The sequence below is a fragment of the Podarcis muralis genome, chromosome 12 (genome assembly GCF_964188315.1).
Source record: "Podarcis muralis chromosome 12, rPodMur119.hap1.1, whole genome shotgun sequence".
Lineage (NCBI taxonomy): Eukaryota > Metazoa > Chordata > Lepidosauria > Squamata > Lacertidae > Podarcis > Podarcis muralis.
In genome coordinates this window covers 54454950-54476431 of record NC_135666.1, presented here as the reverse complement: position 1 = coordinate 54476431, position 21482 = coordinate 54454950, and the positions used below count along the sequence as shown (strand labels likewise).

General features: G+C 44.5%; 1 protein-coding gene across 5 annotated transcripts in view; it reads left to right on the top strand.

The window, feature by feature from the left end:
* The window catches only part of PDE1C (phosphodiesterase 1C), a 257604-nt gene that overhangs the window by 81119 nt on the left and 155003 nt on the right, over positions 1-21482 (top strand). Inside the window, exon 1 of one of the 5 annotated variants that reach the window (XM_077916502.1) lies at positions 13321-13973. The exons of 3 other annotated variants lie outside the window; for them this stretch is intronic. In XM_077916502.1, coding sequence (XP_077772628.1) covers positions 13873-13973 — 101 coding nt within the window. In that variant the 5' untranslated portion in view covers positions 13321-13872. Of the gene's footprint in view, positions 1-13320; positions 13974-21482 lie in introns of those variants that run through there. One more of the 5 variants, XM_077916501.1, reaches the window with a different exon arrangement.

The following is a 21482-nucleotide window of genomic DNA, read 5'->3' as shown; positions in this document are numbered from 1 at the left end:
AGGAGCCCAGTTAGATCCTGGACCGGATCTCCTTGTGCCTCCAGCCAACCCTCCCTCCCCTTTTATGTTGTTGCTGCACTACCTGAGTGGACATTGCTGTGTGATATCTGGACCAGCCCAGGTGAGCCACCTTGTCCACAGCCATATTGCGGATGAGTTTTATGTTATTGTGACGTGGCCTGGTGTTCAGAATTGCCACCACCAAGTGGGAGGTCATGTTGGTGCTTGCAACTTGCTGCTTAAGGGCAAGGTGACAACCTTTAATTGTGTGTTGTCCCCTCTCCTCTGATGACATAGCCTGCACCTCATATCATTATTGCAGTTTTGAATGTTCCTCCATACTGGAAAATGCCTTGCCTAAGAGCAATGGCATCATGGCAGTGGGTAGTGCCATTGGTTAAGTCTGATGCAATGGTTACATTGTGGTTGGAGCAAGGGTAAGCAACACTTTTGCTGCCCAGGACCATAAGTAGTGGTAGATGGGCACTCAGTAGCCACATGCCAGTGTGATTTGACATCATCCTATTTGGAGGTGACCATGCATAGAGCTTTGAACCATTTCCCTGCAGAGGTGAGGGGAGAATATTTTGGTAGTGGGAACTGTGCTACTGACAGCCGCTGCTTAGAGGAATGGTGGATTATAAAAGTAATGAACAGTGTTTTGTGGCTGAATCCAGTCTTTCTCATTCAGCTCTGACTATACTGTGGACTTTTGTTGTTGCTTAGTCGTTTAGTTGTGTCCAACTCTTCGTGACCCCATGGACCAGAGCACGCCAGGCACTCCTGTCTTCCACTGCTTCCCGCAGTGACTCCCGCAGTCAAACTCTTGCTGGTAGCTTCAAGAACGCTGTCCAACCGTCTTGTCCTCTGTCGTCCCCTTCTCCTTGTGTCCTCAATCTTTCCCAACATCAGGGTCTTTTCCAAGGAGTCTTCTCTTCTCATGAAGTGGCCAAAGTATTGGAGCCTCAGCTTCAGGATCTGTCCTTCCAGTGAGCACTCAGGGCTGATTTCCTGCAACAGCTATTTCATATGTGGACATTGCTTGAGCATTATAGTGATTGTGCGCATTCATGCTTACGGCTCTGTGCATTGCTATGAAAAAGCAGTTGAGCCATTCATGAAATTAAAAAGCAGAACAACCTGAACTTGCTCTTCTTTCTGTATGTGGATGTATGTGGCCCAATGGTTTGTTGAACCAGGCTCTGTTTGTTTGTTTCAGATTGCATCACTGTTTGATTTGTAGTTGTTCAGGAAATAATGTGCTCTGGCATTTTGTTGCCAGAGGTTCCCTGGTTTTTGATTACAGCTGGGCGTATTGATGTGCCGCAACGAAGTAACAGCAATATCCTGAGGGCAAATGTTCTCTTTGCAATGGAGCTGCCTACCTTTCCTTCATATCATAAAAGTTTAAACAGGCCAAAAAGCAAAACAAAACTAATGGTTCTCCATTCTCAACATTTTTGGAATTGAGATAGATAGCTCCTGTTCTTTTGGTATATTTGTGGGAGAATGAGTCACACTTTCAGTCTTCTGCTAAATTGAAGCGAAGGAAAGTTAAAGTGTAATTTAACTTTCAGATGGAAATAATGTTTTTATATTGATGGAGGTTTCATTTTTTTAAAAAAAGAAGAAGCCCACATAGAAGTGGGCTACCATTTGAAAAAAGTTTCACCTTAAAGGAAGTGATTGTGGAGGAGCCTCTCTATCTGACATTGTTTTTGCAAAAGATCAGATTTAATTGCTTCAAACCTTTTCTGTTTGTGTGCAGCTTTGCAATGGTTGTGGAAGCACTTAAAGCTATAATAAAACAATTTCCAGAAGATCACACTCACATTTTGAGTTGCATTTTGTTAAGCCATGGCTCGTCAACATGCTCCCGATGTTATTGGATTACTTCTCCCATCATTCCTGACCATTGGCCCTGTTTCTTGGTGGTGACGAGAGATAGAATCCTGCAACATCTGAGGACATCATGCGTGGTACCCCCTGTGCTTTTTAATTTTTTTAAATTAGCTACAAAGGTTTCTTGCATGCCATATAAATTGGAAAGCAAAAACCGAGGGTGAGGAAAAAATAAACTCAGGATTGCCAGATAGATTTTTCTGACCTTCACTTCAAAGAGAATCGTTCCAGATCAATGTATTTCAAGGTGGAGCAGATGTGGTTCAGTGGTGACAGCTAGTGGTATTAATTTCATGGTTGACTAGGTAGGTAGCAAAGGATGGGCAGATTCCTGTGCACACATACTCAGGAGTAAGCCCCACTGAATTCAATGTGGCTTACTTCAGAACAATGGCATGTAGAATTGCAATGTAAATCAAAAATTTTCTAAGCATTCTAGATTGCCCATTCTGCTTGCTTTCCTTCAGCACTTGGTATTCAAAAGCTGCTTCTGAACCAAAAGGTGCCACAAAACGTCGCAGCCCATCCCCTTTGTGGTGCTGTGCATCCCTCTTCTCCTTCTCCCGTGAGCCATCTTCTTCCTGGGCCATCTTTTCTTCAAGTAAGGTAAAGGTAAAGGGACCCCTGACCATTAGGTCCAGTCGTGGTTGCAGTGCTCATCTCGCTTTATTGGCCGAGGGAGCCGGCGTACAGCTTCCGGATCATGTGGCCAGCATGACTAAGCCACTTCTGGCGAACCAGAGCAGCACACAGAAACGCCATTTACCTTCCCACCAGAGTGGTACCTATTTATCTACTTGCACTTTGACGTGCTTTCAAACTGCTAGGTTGGCAGGAGCAGGGACTGAGCAATGGGAGCTCACCCTGTCGTGCGGATTCGAACCGCCGATGTTCTGATTGGCAAGCCCTAGGCTCTGTGGTTTAACCCATAGCGCCACCCGCATCCCTTTCTTCAAGTACCTCCACCTAATTCGAGCTTCCATCCCTTCCCAGACCCAGAATTTTTAAGGGTGGGGAGTGGGGGAGGGGAGAGAGAGCACAGAAAAGTCAAAGTATTTTTCTATGTGTGCGCATTGTGTTCCACGTGTTAAGATCCACGACAAAAAAAGAACAGTTTATATTATTGACAAGAGTCCAGCAATGAGGGATGGAATGGGGAGAGAGATCCTTGTTTGGGGGTGTGTGCTTGCCCCCCTTCTGCCCCTCTGGCACTGCCCATTAACTCAACACAGTTGCTTTGTTATTGCCCCATTGCAACACTGCCGTGCTAGGCTGGCCATATTTCAAAAAGTGAATATCTGGACACAAAGTTGTTGAACTTTTTTTGGAAAAATCTCCCCTCCCCCCAATGAAGGAAATCACCAAAAAATCAGCTGTTCCAATATGGGCTGCCATATGCCCGGGTTTTCCTGGACATTTAAGCCGATTTTCAATAATTCTGCCTGCATGCCATTTTTCGACGGATGAATCTGGGAAATTCCGGATGTATGGCAGTCCTAGGCTGTGCACAAGTGACCTCTGGGAATCCTCCACTCAATTTAGGAGCAGAGAAATTGTGTGTGTGTGTGTGTGTGTGTGTGAGAGAGAGAGAGAGAGAGAGAGAGAGAGAGAGAGAGAGAATATTTCACTGAATTTCTCCAGAGGGGGAGAAATTCCCCAATGATTTTGCAGGCCTGTGGGGCTCCCCATTAGCAGCGGTGCAACTTTTTTCTTCTATCCTCAGGCTTATTTTGCTGTGACCGCATCTGGCGGCAGAGCGTCTTCTCCTTCATGAAGAACACGTGTTGCGGTGGGGGCTAACAAGACACCCCACTGTTGCTGGGCGGGAAAAGAGGTTGGCTACCATTATAATTGAGTTCTTCTTGTTGCTGGGGAGAGTCATATGTTGCCATTTTGTGATTGACAGCCAGAGCCTTTATATACCCTGCACACAGTGTTGAGCTTCCTTTTTTAACTGCACGCATCGGATCACCTGCCCTCCCGCCCTCTCTATTTTAGGCTGTTCTTTGGCCTTGCTATGCCTGTCATGGGGTTGTCTGCTCTTGGGGCTGGGGCCCGGTAGGAATTTTGTCCATTTGGCGGATTGGCTGGTGCCATTTGGTTTTTGCCTACTGCATAGCAAATTGTCACAACTTGTAAGATTGCGGTTAGGCATTGGTTTTAGAAAATTGTTTGGTGGAGGGGTAAGGATTGGCTGTGCCTGCCCCTCCAATGCTGCTGCTGCAAGGGTATTCCCTTAAAGGAACCCAGGGGCTTGCCATGCTTTTGTCCGAACCCCTGTCAAGGGGCTAGGGCCATGCAAGAGCCACTGGGAGCATTTGGGGAGAGGTGAGGGCATGGTACCCAGCTCCATCTTTCTCCCCAAAATGTTTTCCCTTTCTGACTTTGTGGGTGTGCGAATGTCAGTCTGTCCCCGTGCGGGGTCAGATAGTCGCAACCAGTGCCTAAGCAACCACTCACATTTCTTGTATTTTAATAAAGTTGTGGCCAAAATTATGCCAAAAACCTTAAACAAAAATCATGTGTCAATTGTGTTTTATTTGGGGTGTGTGTGTGCCTTGGGGACCTCGACACACAACTGTCACTGTGTTGGCAGCCTGGCTATCATTTTGCATCTTCCACAGTGCCCCAGACCTGGTGTTGTTCCAGGGCAAGGGGAAAATGGTGGCTGCCCTCGCCCAGTGGTGAAGAATACTTAAAGAAAATTCTGCAAAGTGGTCTTCTTTCTCAGGACGGCTGTGAGGGAAAAAAAATGCAATTGTCAGAAATTTCCTCAGGAAAAAAAGTCTTGAGAAATTTCAGCTGAGCTTTAGTTTTGAATATGGCTCTTGCTGGGAGCAGGTGGCTTGGCTCACCAGTCCCCTCACTTCCATATTCGCTGCAGATGCCTTTCCTAATTCCCCTTTTCTCTACACAAGCACGCATAGGCAGTCTGGGTTTCATTCTGGTATTTTCGAGGGGTCCTCCCACTAAACATTTTTAGGCACTTCTGCAAATCTCTGGTTTTTCGCAAGCATGAAGAAGCGTTCCCTCTTGTGTGTGGGTGGAAGTGTTTTGGCTGCAAAGACATCAGCAGGCCTTGTCCGAGTTTGGGGCTAGAGGGGGTGATGGGTAGGGGCAGCCCAGGATGTGTTGCTGCCAGAGGAAAAGGACAAAATGGCGCCCTTCCTCATTCCTCAGACAGAGGCCAACTGGATTGTCAGCTGGAGCTTCCTTCAGTGCTGGAGATGGGATCTTTTCCTCTTCTGCCCTTGAAGAAGCAGGCTAGTTTTAGGGCATCCAGCATGGACCATGTGGCATAAGCAGTTCTGTCCTCCAACAAAAATGAATGGCTGGGTGTGTGTGTGGAAAGAATGGCTAGAAAACTGCTGCTGCTACCGTTGAGCATCTATTACCTGAGGTGGTGGCCTCACTCTGCCTAATGATAGAGCTGGTCCTGCCAACAGCTGTTGGTAAACATTATCTGTGAATTTTAGCAGCATCAGGTGGAGCACCAATGCTCACCTGACCTCTGGTTGTGTGTGCCACCGCTGTATACTGAGATAGAGCGAGGGAGGGGAGAGACAGTGACAAGTTCGGCTCAGTATGAACACACCAGCAGAACCAGTATGCAGTGGCAAAGTGGGCAGCTGGAAGTTGGGAATTTGGCTAACGCAGTCCTTAAGCCATCAAGGCTAATGGCCGTCACCAAAGCTTGTGGTAGTGAATTCCACAGGTAACTGGTGTGTTGTGTGTGAAGAAGTCTTATTCTTGTCTGTCCTGTACTGTAACCCGGAGTCAAACATAACGTGTGAAGACGTCATAAGCCACCGCTTTTGCCAGTTTGTTATTTCCTGAAATCTGGAGCAAGAAATCCAAGCCAAGCTGTGGTAAAAGTTTTTGGAAGGATCCCACTAAACAGCGCAGCTGCTGTTGAGGTTGTGAAATTAAGTGTCTTATGGAACGACATCTTTGAGAAGACGCAACTCTTTCACGAGCTGAAATGAGAATTTCCAAGTTGAGGAGGCGCCCTTTTGCCAGCTGTGTGGGAGGCCAACCCCTTGATGGTCAAAGTAAAGTTTAAGAGCGTGATTGTTATTTCCACAAGTTCGGGCTCAATGTGTCATGAGGAGCAATAAATCCTACCACAGAGATTTGTTGATGTTGATTTTTTCTGTTTTGGTTTGGTGCCCAGATAATGTGAAGGAAAAAGCAAAGACCAAGAAAAGTTTACAGAAAGCAGATTTTACTTCATTTGTATGCAGGGAGTGAGGAACAAATAATCACGAAGCGCAGGAAAGTCCTAGGGGTGCCTTTCACCAGCAAACCAAATTGTCGCTCAGTAGATCTGCTCAGGGAAGAGGTTATTTAAGCATGGTGTTCCCCCTAAAGTGTCTGGATGTTTAACTACATAAGGTAAGTTAAACTGCATTCTGAGAGAGGAGATTTAGGAAAGAAGACAGTAACCTGGGCATCTAAGATTGAAATCGTTTAGCAATTTGTGGGTCTTTGGGTTGCCATATTCCCAAAAGTGGATATCCGGATAAAGTTGTTGAACTTTTTTTTCTTTTTCTCAAAGTTGTTGAGCTTTTAAGTTTTGGGGCTTTGGGGGGGATTTTTGTGGATTTACCCCCATAACTTACCCTCGCTTGCCGTACGTCAGGGTTTCCCCCGACATTTTGCCAATTTGGCAAAATCCGTTCGGATGCCATTCTGCTGGCTAATTGAAAGATTTTTCTGGGAAAATCCAGACTTATGGCAGCCCTAGTGGGTCAAAGGCTGGGCCTGGAAGATACCACCTCTGTGCATCTGTTAGGATTCTGACTTTCATCATGAGCATGCTGACTGGTCCCATTTCTTCTTCATGCCTGATTTCAATTCAGTAGATGCATAGGGGCCCGTGGATGTCAAGCCCAGTCCACACAGGGCTGCAAAAACTGAAGGGTATACAGATCATATAATTCCCGCCCACATGGCTGGGGTCTATGTGCAAAGTGTCTGTGAAATGTGATGCTCAACAAGCAGAAACTGAGTGTGCCAAGAGGACAGGAATAAGTAACATGGTCTTGATGTGCTGATGCACAGAACATGAACGTTTCAGGCTAAGGGGAAGCCAGAGCAGGGGTTAACAACAGCACTGCAATGTGCATCTGGTACTCCTGCCTGCCCCTCCCTCCCTCCCTCCCTATCTCCGACATTCTCAGGAAAATGTCTACTGTATTGGCGTCATTTTTTAATTAGAGATCAGATTTTGTGACATCCACACAGTCCTATTTACACAAATAGAGCTATCTATCAGCGTGGTAAGGAGCATTTCATGTATTTCATTTGTACAAAGGATTTGCATAACTTAAGGCCACATGGACAGAAAGATAGATAATATTGGCCAATGAAATTCTAATTAGTCCCAATGGTGTCCTACCATGAAAACCTTTAAAGAAAAGGTTTTCTATTAGTAGCATTTACAAAGTACTTCAAATGGAAGATTTCATGTTGTTAAGATTACTTTCCAATCAGTGTGACAAAATTCAGTGTTTCAGATATTTTCCAGGCATATTCTTTATTGTTTCTCATAATTTGCATTTTATGTCAAGCATTCCATTTTATGTCACCAGGCAGAACTTTTTAATGGCTTCTGAAGTGTCAGTCTTCCCCTTGTTTTCTTTCCAATAAAGCTATTTCCATCATTTCTTCAAGTGTGCTAATTTTCTATCTAATAAATGGGAAAGTAGCTTGCCCCATTTGTTGAGAAATCCAAAATAATACAAAATGGCATGTCCCAGTTAAAGTCTTTTGAATCTATGGGTAGAAACATTTCCCCCAGGTATTATCGGAATTGCATGTTCCTGTGGCATAAAGGTTTGTGTCTTATGTTAAGGTGGATTTATACACCTACCTGATAGCTTTAGCAGGACAAGAGTGCCCGATTTGAGCACACATGAATTCTCTTAGGTCTATCTGTGCAACCAAAACATATCCGTTTCCATCTGTTAGTGGATACACCTTCTCCCAAAGAATTATGGGAGCAGTAGTTTCATGGGAGTACTGGGAGTTCTCTTAGAGACCCTATACCCCTCTCCTAGGCAGTAGGCACAGGCTGGCATTTCCAGCAAGGGCTGGCACCAGCACTTGGCATCCCTTACAAGCTGCTAGGGCCCTGGCACCTTGCCAAGGGCAGCTGTTCAGAAATTTTCCAGACCAGAGCTCCAAGGGATGGCAGGTAGGCCACCATGTCAATTTCCCATAGTGCACCTGTTTGTGTTGTGTCTCCCTAGTGGATGTTGTGAAACTTAAAATGTCAGCTAGATTCAGCCTCAAATGATTCTTTTGAATTATTATTATTATTATTTATTTATTTATTTATTTATTTGTTTGTTTGTTTGTTTGTACCCCACCCATCTGGCTGGGTTTCCAACAAAGATTATAAATACATTAAAATGTCACACATTAAAAACTTCCCTTCAGATGTTTTCTAAATGTCAGGTAGTTGTTTATCTCTTTGACATCTGGTGGGAGGGCGTTCCACAGGGCGGGTGCCACTACCGAGAAGGCCCTCTGCCTGGTTCCCTGTAGCTTTGCTTCTCACAGTGAGGGAACTGCCAGAAGGCCCTCGGCGCTGGACCTCAGCATCCGGGCAGAATGATGGGGGTGGAGATGCTCCTTCAGGTATACTGGGCCAAGGCCATTTTGCTTGCTACCTCTACTATTGAAGCCCACCATGGTTGCCCTGATGGAAAAGGGAATTTTATCAAGAGGGAATTTTATCAAGGGCAAAATCCGTAAGGTCAGGAGCTCACTCTGTTTCTGCCTTACCCATTTAAAACTGCCCCGCTTGGTTTTTTGAACTCAACCTCTATATTAGCCAAAAGGCAATTTTCATTCGCACTCATTTGAATGAATCCCAACATTCAAATGAAATGCAACTGTTTTCTCCTCATGGACTGATGCACAGACATCTTAACCATCGAGAGAAAGCTGTATTTCTTTCATTAATTACTTGGGGTGGAGGAGATGTTGTGATGGCATTAGATGAAAAACTCAATTCAGTCTTGTTGCATGTAGAATATTGACAGTATATTTTGAATAGAAAATCAACCTTCTCCCAACAGTCTTATGGCCAAAATCCATACATTCAGTTGCTCAGGCTTCAGAAAGATGCCCAGTGATTTGTTTTAGACTTAAGTGCTTCTGAAAGGCAATTTGGAAAAACCTTGAGAAAGGGGTGGCTTTAAAATTAACCCAAATGCTTTAAAGCAAATTCCATAGCTTTGAACTAAATCCTTCAGCTAAAATGTAGGGATATAGTTATAGTCTGCAGCATACCCAGTTTTTGGAGTGTTCCCTGTGTTTTATATGAAAGGCTATAGCTTAATATTGTCTTGATTAATGATGGTCTTCTCATTCATCACACTTGCCCACATGGAGGTAATGATGTTCAGTTTTTCCTGAATTTTGAGCTGCTGCTAGTAGAACAGAGGTTAGTTGTTGGAGCCTCTTGCTCCATGGTTCACATTGCATTCGTAGAACCCTGTGGACATAATTTAGGCTGCTTGTTTTGGCCAGGAAAGCCCTAAATCATTTGGATTTGGATATGTCTAATTCATTTGCTGGGGACGCAGGTGGCGCTGTGGGTTAAACCACAGAGCCTAGGACTTGCTGATCAGAAGGTCGGCGGTTCGAATCCCCGCGACGGGGTGAGCTCCCGTTGCTCGGTCCCTGCTCCTGCCAACCTAGCAGTTCAAAAGCATGTCAAAGTGCAAGTAGATAAATAGGTACCACTCCGGCGGGAAGGTAAACGGCATTTCCGTGTGCTGCTCTGGTTTGCCAGAAACGGCTTAGTCATGCTGGCCACATGACCTGGAAGATGTATGCCGGCTCCCTCAGCCAGTAAAGCGAGATGAGCACCGCAACCCCAGAGTCGGTCACGACTGGACCTTATGGTCAGGGGTCCCTTTACCTTTTAACTCATATCCAGTGTGGTATCACTATGACTTTCCTGTGACTCAGTATCGTGGAACTTTGCTACCATTTGGATGATTGACTCACATGTGTCGCTAGGTTCAAGCCCATGGGGGCAGCAGCACCCCCAATCTGGTCCATGGCTAATGGCATGAATGGTACCGTACAACCTCAGCAATCCCATGTCATTCAGTCGTCCAAATGTTATTAGGACAGTGTGCATTTAACCACAGGGAAGAGACAACTGTATCACTTAAGAGAATGTATGAGCCAGAACAAAGATACTGTAGTCTGTTTGTGCATCATCACAGAACGAATTCAGATTATTGATTCAAGTTGTGCAGGACTTGCTCTAAAAATAGACATGGTATATTTTGTCTGGTTATGGGAATAGGCTATGTATTTGTAGATCTGGGATGCGGAAGATCATATCTGTTAATATGCCTCCTCTAACAGCACTTTGATGATCTCTGATCTCTGAAACCCAATGTTTGAACTGCAGACCGGAATGCATCATCAAAAGGAAAGTGTCTTTTAGTAGATCCTGAAAATTACATCACTAAATGGGTGGCTGGCTTCGCTGCCTGTGAATCTAAAAACTGTTACGAATTACTGCAGGAAAAAAATGGTTAACTGTAAAGGGGAGGTTTTTTGTACTTGATCGCGTAAATTGTATTGATTTAACTTTTTTTTAATCTTGTATTGTGGGAAGGGTATCAATACATTTTAATATTACATACTTGGTTGTATTTAAATATTATGATCACTCATAACCCAGACTACAAACAGGACTGAATCTGTTCTGTGTTCCCAATCTTCCTTTCCATTGATTGGGATTTTTTCTCCTGATGATAAATTTCTGTCCCTGAGAGCTGGTTTTCGTGAATGCTTCACACACTTAGTGCTTGCAGTACTTTTGCCATTACAGTGCCCATTCCGACCCACCCCTTTCTGATTTTAAGACCAGATTAGCATTTTTATTTTATTCTTTTCAATACAAGGTGGTCTTTTCCAAGGAGGAGGAGCACTAGGTGGGCTGCTAGGTCTCAGCACTGGAAAATGTGCCGCAATTTATGAAACAATGACCTTGACAGAATGAAATGTTCCTTTTTTCATTCTCAACTGCCTCGTCTCAAAGGTGGAGGGAACTAGGTGATTGAGCTGAGCGAGGCATGAGCCAAAGGGGTAAAGATGGAAGAATGATAATGAATAAATGTCTATAGTAACTGGGTGCTGTACAGGAATCCTTTTGCTTTTAACCCACAGGGCCCTGTACCCAAAGCTTGCAATCTAATTAAAAGAAGTAATAAAGTGACTTCAGCCCTTCTGAAAGAAATACCCCAGATCTCTTTGCAATGCACAGGGGGAGCCAACATGGAAGCTGGGAATTGTAGCGCCAATATCTGGAGATCATCACATTGGGTACCCCTGAGCCAAGCGCTGAAGCAGGGATCTTCTGAGACACCTTTTCACAAACAGCATTTCCAGTTCCAGGGATTCCATGAAGAAAGTTTGTATTGGCAGGCAAGCACACACACACACACACACACACACACACACACACACACACACACCATGGGAGTTCCATGGAGCTGCACTCCTTGAGCAATTGTCTTGGGACTTCCTCCCCCTTCCTTCCTTCCTTCCTTCCTTCCTTCCTTCCTTCCTTCCTTCTCCATGCTTTCCAGGGGTTAAATCAGGAATGGCCAGCAGGGCAATGCTTGCAGGGTCCATTGCTGCTGGTTGTTGAGAAGGAGAGCCGAGCGGGAATCCTGACATGGTGCAGGCACATAAGTGGAGCCAATCCGCTGCTCTCGTTGCTTGCCTCAATCCTCCCCTTCCAGGTAACCAGCAGTGACATGTGGCACTGGGAAGCCAGAGAACAGCAATGCTGTGCCATCCATTCAAGCGCTCACCATGGGAAAACATTGCCCTCCTCTTGGCTCTTTCATTGAGTTGCAACCTGGTGGTAAGAGTTAAATATGACGCTCCTTTGATGCAGGAGAGATCAGAACTCTCTCTGATTTACGGTAAATACACCTCAATGAAAGGAAATGCCAAAAACAGTGCAGAAAATAATGCAACTATTTACTCTAACACTTGCAGACTAAAATGATAGCAAGCACCACTCAGATATGCTCGTGCGATTTCTGTCCCTCACCTCAGACCAAAATGCGACTTGCGAAAATTTCTGCTCTCATTTCTGATGGAAGACTCTGACATCTCTAATGAAGAGCATGTGTGAATAGTTTTGTTGCACTCCAGTTTCACATGCTTGTGAGCAAAAGCCCGATCTGAGCCTCTACTCATGGTTGCATTTTAAAGTGGGGCAGGGTGAAAAATAAACGTGTGTGTGTTTCATACTTTTTATACCGCTTGATTGTGATGAAACCTCAAAGCTGTTTACAAAGCCGCACTTGAGAATCTATATCTGAGTACAGAATGTCAAGTGAGAATTGACCCCGGTCCATTGGAAAAAGACTTTGTCTTGGTGGTAGGGTACTGTGAATAAACTTTACAAATAGACTGAAATGCCTCAGTAATAACACTTTTTTTGACCAGGGTTATAGACTTGTGTGAGTCTGTTGCAGCAAAATCAATGAAGAATCTTGCCTCATCTTAAAGACCAGATTATTACAAAAGCTTTCATAGACAAGTCCATTTCATCAGATGCATACAATGTTATTCTCAACACACAAGTTCAGAGGAAAACAATGTACCCTAAACAGTTTTTAATAATAATGCTTAAGATTTGGGCATCTTTTAGTAAAGGAATCCTATGGAACATGCTTTGAAAATTTTAACCTGGAGGAAAAGTGCTGCTTCAGAAAGTCACTTGCTTCATTCAATGGAAGCCTTTACTCTAAAGCAATGTCTTTGTAGCTAAACTGATCGGTCCGTGGCTACTTTCAGCGACTGGAGATGAAGCAAGTTTTCTCATTGGTCAGCTGTTCCCACCTTTTGCCAATGCTTGTTTAGGAATGGTTCATTTGTTGGTAATTAGCTGTCCGTTTCGCAGTTACTTGGTCACTAGTTGATTTTACCCTTTTCTCTAAAAGGATGCCTCTAGATCTAAAACAGTTTTACACAGTGGCGTCGTCTCTCATCCACGATTGCTTGCTCGCTTAGGCAGGCTGCCTGCACTCAGGCAGATTCTATTGGAGGTGCATTAGTGCAATTGCTTGACTCTGTTCCACATTAATTGAAGCAGGCCTTCCCCCCCACCCCATTTCGATTATCCTCTCCCTCTGTACTACTCTAGTTTGGTGTGCTTTTGTGTATGAAGAGGGAAAGAATGAGAGAAAGAGAAAGAGACAGAGAGAGAAAGAAAGAGACACAGACGTTGGTCAGGCTTCTGCTGACAGATGACTTTTCCTCAGTTGCCGGTTCCCTTGCCTGTCAGTAAAGTGGCTGGTAAGTGGAAGAACCCGAGAAGGGGAGGGCATTTGTGGGTGGGTGTGAGAGAGAAGGAGAGAGAGAGAGAAATTCGGCACTGCAAGGAATGAGGGCTGCCTTTCATAGCACAGAGGGGAGACGCAGAGTGAGTCCAGCGAATGGCAAGGCGGATAACTGGGAGCTGTACATCTGCCAGTACTATAAGGCCTCCCATTCAGACAGCTTAATTGTCCGCAAGGCTTCCCCCACCCCCTCCCTCGCCCCTGATAAAGATCCTTCAGCTGGTATTACTGATTGTATCCTTGGCTTATTGTGTAAAAATAAAAAATAAAAATCTGTGGGTTGCCTTCAATCTGGAGATCAGCCTCTGATCCCTTCCATCACTCTGAGGAACATGGCATGCCACCGCAGCTGCCCCCCGGAGCACACCTGAAATTTTTTGCTCCTAGTGTGGAAGCCAGGGGTGTGCGTGGCAGAGGGGGGAGCATTTGGAGGCAGGGGGGAAATATGGTTGCTGCTCCTGGTCAGTGTTAACCAAAAAAGAAAAAAGAAAGAAAAAGGAAATTGGAGCGTGTGCATGTTTCGGGGGACGCATCCATTCTCTCTGAGCTTTGACCAAAGTGAAAACGTAGAGCTATGGAGTCTCCAACGAAGGAAATTGAAGAATTTGAGAGCAACTCTTTGAAATACCTGCAACCGGAACAAATAGAGAAGATATGGCTTCGCCTCAGAGGACTGTAAGTAACACTTTATCTTTTGTCTTTCCCTACTCTCTCTCTCTCTCTCTCTTGTTTTTATGGCAATGATTTAGACATCTGTTCTTTTCCACATACTTTTTAGTCCAGTCCAAGGACAAACCACACCTGCTTACTGCATATCCACCAACTTCCAGCCACTTACAGGGGTAAAAGAAACCCACGGTCTTTTCTCTGAATATGCTGAAATTGCATGTTACAGTGAAGAAATGCCATTTATGTCAGCACAAAGGCAACGATGTTTTAACATGCAAGTGGGCATAAAAAAAAAAAACAGCCACACCTCTGTCATATTAAAACTAAGCCTATACCCAGTTCTGTTTACCTCTGTGTTTGTTTGTGCATTCCTCCCTCCCTCTCCCAAAAGCAGCTTGAACAAATGTGGAGGAACTCGGAAAACACAGTTGAAATTCACTTTTTAATGGCAGGAAACTCATGTCTATTTTTGTTAAATGCTTGTGATTCAGCATGCGTCTATTTATTTGAACTTTTGGAATGGGCATGGTTTTTGCCGTATTGGAGGCACAGCTAGTTGTAGCAGCATGACAGGGGAAAGGTGAGGTAGGCAAATAAAAGTGTTATTCAATAGTTCTGGAAGGTTTGAAATGCATATATATGTATTTATCTGGATCTCTTGTTTCTGTGTGTGTGTGTGTGTGTGTGTGTGTGTGTGTGTGTGGCAATGAAATTATTATTAGAAACTTTAATTCTGCAACCCTAGACACATTTAGCTGTAAGTCCCACTGAACTCAGTAGGGGTTACTTCTGAGTAGGCATGCATGGGATTGTGCTGTAAATCTGTTTAATGGCAACAGAGTATTTGCTTTATTCCTTTTCTGATCAAGCCTACACAGAGTGTTAGCATGTTAAGCTGCATCTGTCCAGATGTTCAGAACAGAATATTTTCTCTCTCATCATCTTAACAAAGCAGACTGTGATTTCACTAGGGAGAGATGCTGGGCATGAGGGGAATATATCGGGAAAAGTAATCTCAGCCCCCCTCCCCCCTCCACCCAAGAATCCCAGCTTAAAACTTGAAGCTTTCTTTCTGCAAGTTGTTGGCTTGTTGTCGTTTTCTTAAACCGGGTGATATCACGTTTTATAAGAAATTATTCTGAACGTGTTGTGCTTGCCTTGGACCAGAAATGAATATATATCACTGTGAGGATCTGTTCCAGGAAGTCTGTTTTGTGAAGAAATGCAGTCAAGCCTGATGACAGCTGTTGTGTAGCAGTTCCAAACAGACTTGCTCTACAAAAACAACAACCCCAAACCTTTATTTTTCAATCTCTCTGCTGGTTATATATACATCTGTGGTTGTCTAAAACATTCTGTGCAAGAGTTAGACTAACCCTCATGGTCAGATATGATTACGTGTCTTGGTCAATAGCTTAATTTCACAACAATCCACTCTGTAATAATCACTGGTGCAATTCTGCCCATACTTAGGGAGCAAAGCAAATTCAAAAGGACCCTGTTGTATTCAATTCAATGGCATCATCTTGCAAAGTGATGCTGTAGCCAGAACCCTGCTGGGGTGTGTGTGTGTCTATGCAGTATGTGTCACAATAGTGCTGTCCTTCTTTAGATAGTGTCAGGATGAACACCCAAGTGCAAAAGACAGCACACTTAAAAAGTACCTGCCCCCCCCTTGAATTCTCAAAACCGCCCAAAAAGTACAGTTTCCCTCTTTCTTTCAAAACTAGCATGATTGAAATGTGTTTTTTCATTTTCTTTGTTAATTGGGCTGCCTTTTGGTGGTGGCTTGGATATGGGACTTGACACTTTGCAAACAAACATAGTCTGCTGGCTGAGCTTTGGGCAATAGGCATTTCACATTTTACTTTATTTTTCTTTCCGATTCCCCCATGAGTAATTTGAAGGCAGAGGCTTTCAATCTCTCAAAGGCAAATGGATACACTTACAAAAAGACTGGTCCCTCAAAAGATCAAGCAGCATATTCCAGAAGGGCACATAGTTCCATGCAAATAAATGTCTTCATCCACCGGCAGGGTGGTAATAATTTCATCATCAGATTGTACCTCTGCATTGCAATTGCACAGGAAGTGAAACAGAACATTACTGTATACCAAGACACCAATGGCAAAGGGATATTAGCTTAGTAGTAGTAGTATTTTCTTACTGTGATCTTAGTAAAAACTTAGTGCACAAACCAAACCGAGTCTAAACACGATTATTTCAAGCCTGCCTCTAATATGATCTTAACTCTATTTTGCCATGAACTGGTGTAAAATACTTGCATGTATAACCTAAGAATTGAGTACTATGGTGTCAAGTTTTGAGGATGGCCTGGAGAAGACAATGAAGAGTTGCATATTTTTTTGGGTATTGCCAAGAAGACATTGGCTAGGATCCAAAGGCCCATGCGCAGAGTTCCATACACATTGTTCCTCTTTTATAGATAGGTAGCCGTGTTGGTCTGCCATAGTCAAAACAAAAAAATTTCCTTCCAGTAGCACCTTAAAGACCAACTAAGTTAGTTCTTGGTATGAGCTTTCGTGTGCATGCACACTTCTTCAGATACCAAGATTCCTCTTTTATGTCACTGCGATTCCTCTTTTATGTCACTGTGATTCCTCTTTTATGTCACTGTTTCCCAAGGCAGCCCATCACCTACCCTATAAAGTTGCTCTTGAAGGTCAGGGATTCTCCAGAGTAGAATTCAGTGCAAATTGCAAAGAAAAACTGGCAGCTTCTCCTTTGCACCTGTGCTTTTTCCTGTCCCCGGGACTATTTGGCCAGGAGGCCAGCACTTATGGGTCCCTCTGCCCTTAACAACCCTGCTATGGGAGCCACATGGATCCATCCTATAGCCTGGCTCCAGCCATGAGGAAAGGGACATCTGTATGTGTCTTTCCCAGAGTATTGGCAACCTGCCTACAGGGAGGGTAATAATTCTAGGGGAAAGACAATGGGATGGGCCAGGCCTATGTCATTCCAGGCTAGAGCCATGCCATGGAGTGACCTTATGGAACATAAGGACATAAGTCCTGCTGGATTACAGCAATGTTCAGTGCAACATATGGCTACGATGCAGTGTCCAACCAGATGCTTATGGGAAACACACAAGCAGGATATGACCCCGTAGTGGCTCTTGTGGTGAGGTCTGTAACACGTAAAAGGGACATGCACTAAGTGCTTTCAAAGGATTGATTCTAATAGATTTTCCCTCAACAGGGAATTGCGGTTGGATTGCGGAGAGTGGGAGGCCGGGGCGGGTGGGAAAATCCATTTAGATTGTGTAAGAAGGACATGCTAGCTTCCTGCCTGTCCCTGCTTACATTTTCTTCCTGGAAAATCGTGCTCTTTTCATCCCTTGCGTTTCACATTCATATTGCTGCACATGTGAACCTCTGCATAGAAAAAGGTTTTGTCAGACGGGCCCTTAGTGAAGAGATCAGGCCTTACTGAGGTGTTTTGCTGCCTTACCAAGATCTCACAGGAACCCTGAAGTTGCTGCAGCTGCTCCCGCTCGCTTCCCTGGCAGTGGTGTGGAGCTCCCTCAGAAGTGCCCCAAGGATTCCGCCACCCGAGGCGGCTGCCTCAATCTGCCTCATGGATGGGCCAACAGTGGAAGTGAGCCTTCTCTCTCTAAAAGGACAAGTGGAAGGAAGAGAGGACAGGGTGCCCATAAAGGTAAAGGTAAAGCGACACCTGACCATTAGGTCCAGTCGTGGCCGACTCTGGGGTTGCAGCGCTCATCTCGCTTTATTGGCCGAGGGAGCCGGCATACAGCTTCTGGGTCATGTGGCCAGCATGACTAAGCCGCTTCTGGCAAACCAGAGCAGCGCAAGGAAACGCTGTTTACCTTCCCGCTGGAGCGGTACCTATTTATCTACTTGCACTTTGACGTGCTTTCGAACTGCTAGGTTGGCAGGAGCAGGGACCGAGAAACGGAAGCTCACCCTGTTGCGGGGATTTGAACCGCTGACCTTCTGATCGGCAAGTCCTAGGCTCTGTGGTTTAACCCACAGCGCCGTTGTAGAAAAGAAGAGTGTTCAACAGTCACAGCCTATCTGGACCAAGGATATGCCAAGCCACATGTGAGAATTCCCTTTGCCACATAACCCTTAGTGGTGTAGAAGCCCTTCCCTGTACTGGATCATGTGACTAACCAGTCAATCAATGTGCAGCAACAGTGGTGGCGGCCCCTGGCTGCTTCTGTGAGCTGGTCAAAAGAAGGGGTTGCTGCTGCCATGTGGCTACTGGCCCCCGAAATCACACTGAACCCCAAAACAGGGCCCGTCCATGTAAATGAGGCCAGTGGGGGCATGGAGCAGGGGAGAGACAAAAGGATGAACACACTGACTCCATCCTCTACTGCAATGCGCAGCCTCTGGACCCTGTCTCGGAAGAGTACAGCTGCTGTTTTATCAGATGGGAGCTTGTCAAGAATGTACATGCAACAAGGAAGATAAGGAGGGTTCCTTTTCACAAGCAGTCAGTACACAGTAGTGAGTTATTGCTTGGTCAGTGGTTGACTGCAATCAGTTTCTGATCACAGAAATAAACACAGATTCTTCAACCCCAATCCATCTCCTGGACATTGAACAATCGCATTCTTCTGCCAAAACTCTATCATCATTAGTGGTGCCATATGTGGAGAGCAGGAAGCAAAAACAGCACCAAGGCCAGACGTGCCTGGAGGACAAAGAGCAAATTGAGCCAGGCATTCGCTGATGACTCAAGCAGAGAGCCATTTCAGTGAATGAGCAAGCGCAGCTCCTCTGTTTATGCCACCCGTGCTCAGAGACGGGCTGGTGTGCAAGAGGCAGTGTTTGCTGGTTTTCAAAATGTGTAGATCACCTTCCTCTTAAGGTACTCAAGGCGGTGTGTGAGTGTGTGTAGTTCAGTGTGATGCAATTTATGGGAAAGGCTGGGCAAGAAAATACATGGCGAGAACATAGAAAGCTGCCTTAGTTCAGATCCATTAGCCCATCTCGACACAATGACTGGTTTTGGCCCTTCAAGGTTTCAGACAGAAGCGTTTCCCAATCCTAGTTGGAAATGCCAGGGACAGGCTTTCCCAGCCAGATAAATGGGTCTTTACCACAGGTGCCCACTTGTTAAGGTTTTATTTTAAATGTATTCGTTGTATTTGTGTTTTTAATTATGTAAATCACGGTGGTTTAAAATGTGATTAAACGTAATAATAGAATCTGGGGCCCTTCAAGCGGACCATAAATTCTGTGGGAAATAGCACACCTAGGACATTAAAGAAACATTCTGAAATAATGCTGCTGTTTCCATTCTTAATCCCCCTCCCAGTATTCAGGCTATTGATAGTAGAAGAGCATAGGCTTAATTTTTGCAAGTGAGATACAGTAAACATAGAGTAATGACCTCTGGAGGTTTGCGTGTGTCTGCATGATAATCAGCATAATATTAACACGGTAACTAACTGTTCCTTCCTGGAAATTAACATAAGGTTATGAAATTTCAGCAATTCTGGAACCAGAAGTGCCTTGTGAGAATTCTACCATTCCTCTTGTGTTGCAAAACATCTGGGCATCTCATAGATCTTTATATAGTGGCGATGTGTGAACATTATACCACTTCCCTGTATGGATATTCAGTGGATTGATTTTTCGCAACTCAGAAAGATACATCATGGCACCCTTGGGTACAACAAAATAGTTTTAAAAGCCCCCAGGTCCCGGACCCTAAACAATTGCATCAGCATGTTGGCTCATAGCGCCAGTGTTACATCATGGTTTAATACTGGTAAAGCACTTAGTTTTCCCATTAGGATCTTTAAGATGAGAGTTTTTCTCTTTTTAGTGAAGAGTGCCACATATCACTAGAAAGAACCCCCCCCCCCCTTAGCTGAAGGGACTGATTTTTATAAGTCAACTGTCCCTGGACTGGTACCCATGTCTCGTAAAGCACTATCCTTATTTTGCCTTTGTGGGATCTGCTGGAGAGAACTTTTAAAATTAGTTTCTTTATATAGGATTTATACCTCATCTTTTTCATACCCAGTGCCTGAGACTGTTCACACCGTTAAAGTAACAAAATACGATAAAAATGAAAAAGAAGAGCAGGAAGAAAGAAAAACATGGCATCCAGATGAAAGCTAAAAACAGGGAATTTACCATAAAGTAACAGGGCAGAAATCTGACAATTCCGCCATCTCAAGGCCTGCTGAAACAAAAACATCTTGAACTACAAAAGACCATTAGCCTGGGGGCCATAGCTGTCAACTTTTCCCTTTTCTTGTGAGGAATCCTATTCGGAATAAGGGAATTTCCCTTAAAAAAGGGGAACAGTTGACAGCTATGCTGGGGGCTAGCTGGGTGTCCAAGGGAAGGGAGTTCTAGAATCTATGAGGGTCAAACTACATATTACACTTAATACTTAGCATGCAGGTATGTTTCTTGGAAGAGGGAGGCAGATGAACACAGCTCCAAGACTCGGCCCACCAGAGCAGGAGTGAGGACCCTGTCTTCTAGCCTGCCAGGGAAACTGATAAACTCTCCTTCGTATGGCAGTGAACGAGGGGATAATTCCGCTTTCAAGTTCGTGGCAGTTAGCATAAAGGAGGCCAGAAAACAAGGAAAAATAATCAAAAAGATGCTGAATACTTTTTTCTTTCCATTGATAGGTTTCCGACTTTACATTAACAGTTTAAAATGGTAAGACTTCTGTGCGTTTCTAATTAAAAGCTAAAGATTGCCTTTCAGCTGGCTAAAGATCTTTTGTGAAAGCTCGATGTGTTTTGCACGTTGAACCTATTGCAGGAGAAGTAAGCACTGCGGAGCTCACTGGAGCTTATTCCCAGGAAACTTTATAGGCATGCTGATACTAATAAATTGGGTTTTTAACTACATGCTTCTGCTACTTGTGTGTGTGATAATATTTCACAACAGCTGCGTGCATTTTTTGGACTCTCCTGGAGGTCATGGCTAAGCGGGGTGTCATGAGGAGATCCTGCTTTTAAAAATCTAACGCTACGTTGCTGCTTGTTTTTCTTTTAACAACCATAGCAGCCCTGTAGGGCAGCCCTGTGTCCTATTTTACAGAGGGAAGTCCTCCATTTGAAGGGCACCTGCTCACAGTCTTCTCCACTATGAGGAGCTTGTTTCTATTAAAATGAGAGCAATTATTTCTAAGTGGGCACCTAGATGTACAAATGATTGTGTGCATTCTTAAATACAAGTATAACTAGCTGCCCTGCAGTCACGGGGGGTGGTTAGTGATGACTGTCATGGGGAGAAGGACTTTTGGCAGCAACTGGGACGTTTTTTACAAAGCCTCACAGCCAGGCATGGTTATGTGTTATTTTCAGGCGTGTGTTCATGTCTCATAGCTGGTGAAGAAAGTAATAATCCCCCTGCCTATCCACTGCAATAAAAAAACCCCAACTAATTAATTAAAGAAAGAAAGACAATGGATATAGCTGTATGCTATGCATTAAGTGCTATGCATTAAGGGGACGCAGGTGGCGCTGTGGGTTAAACCACAGAGCCT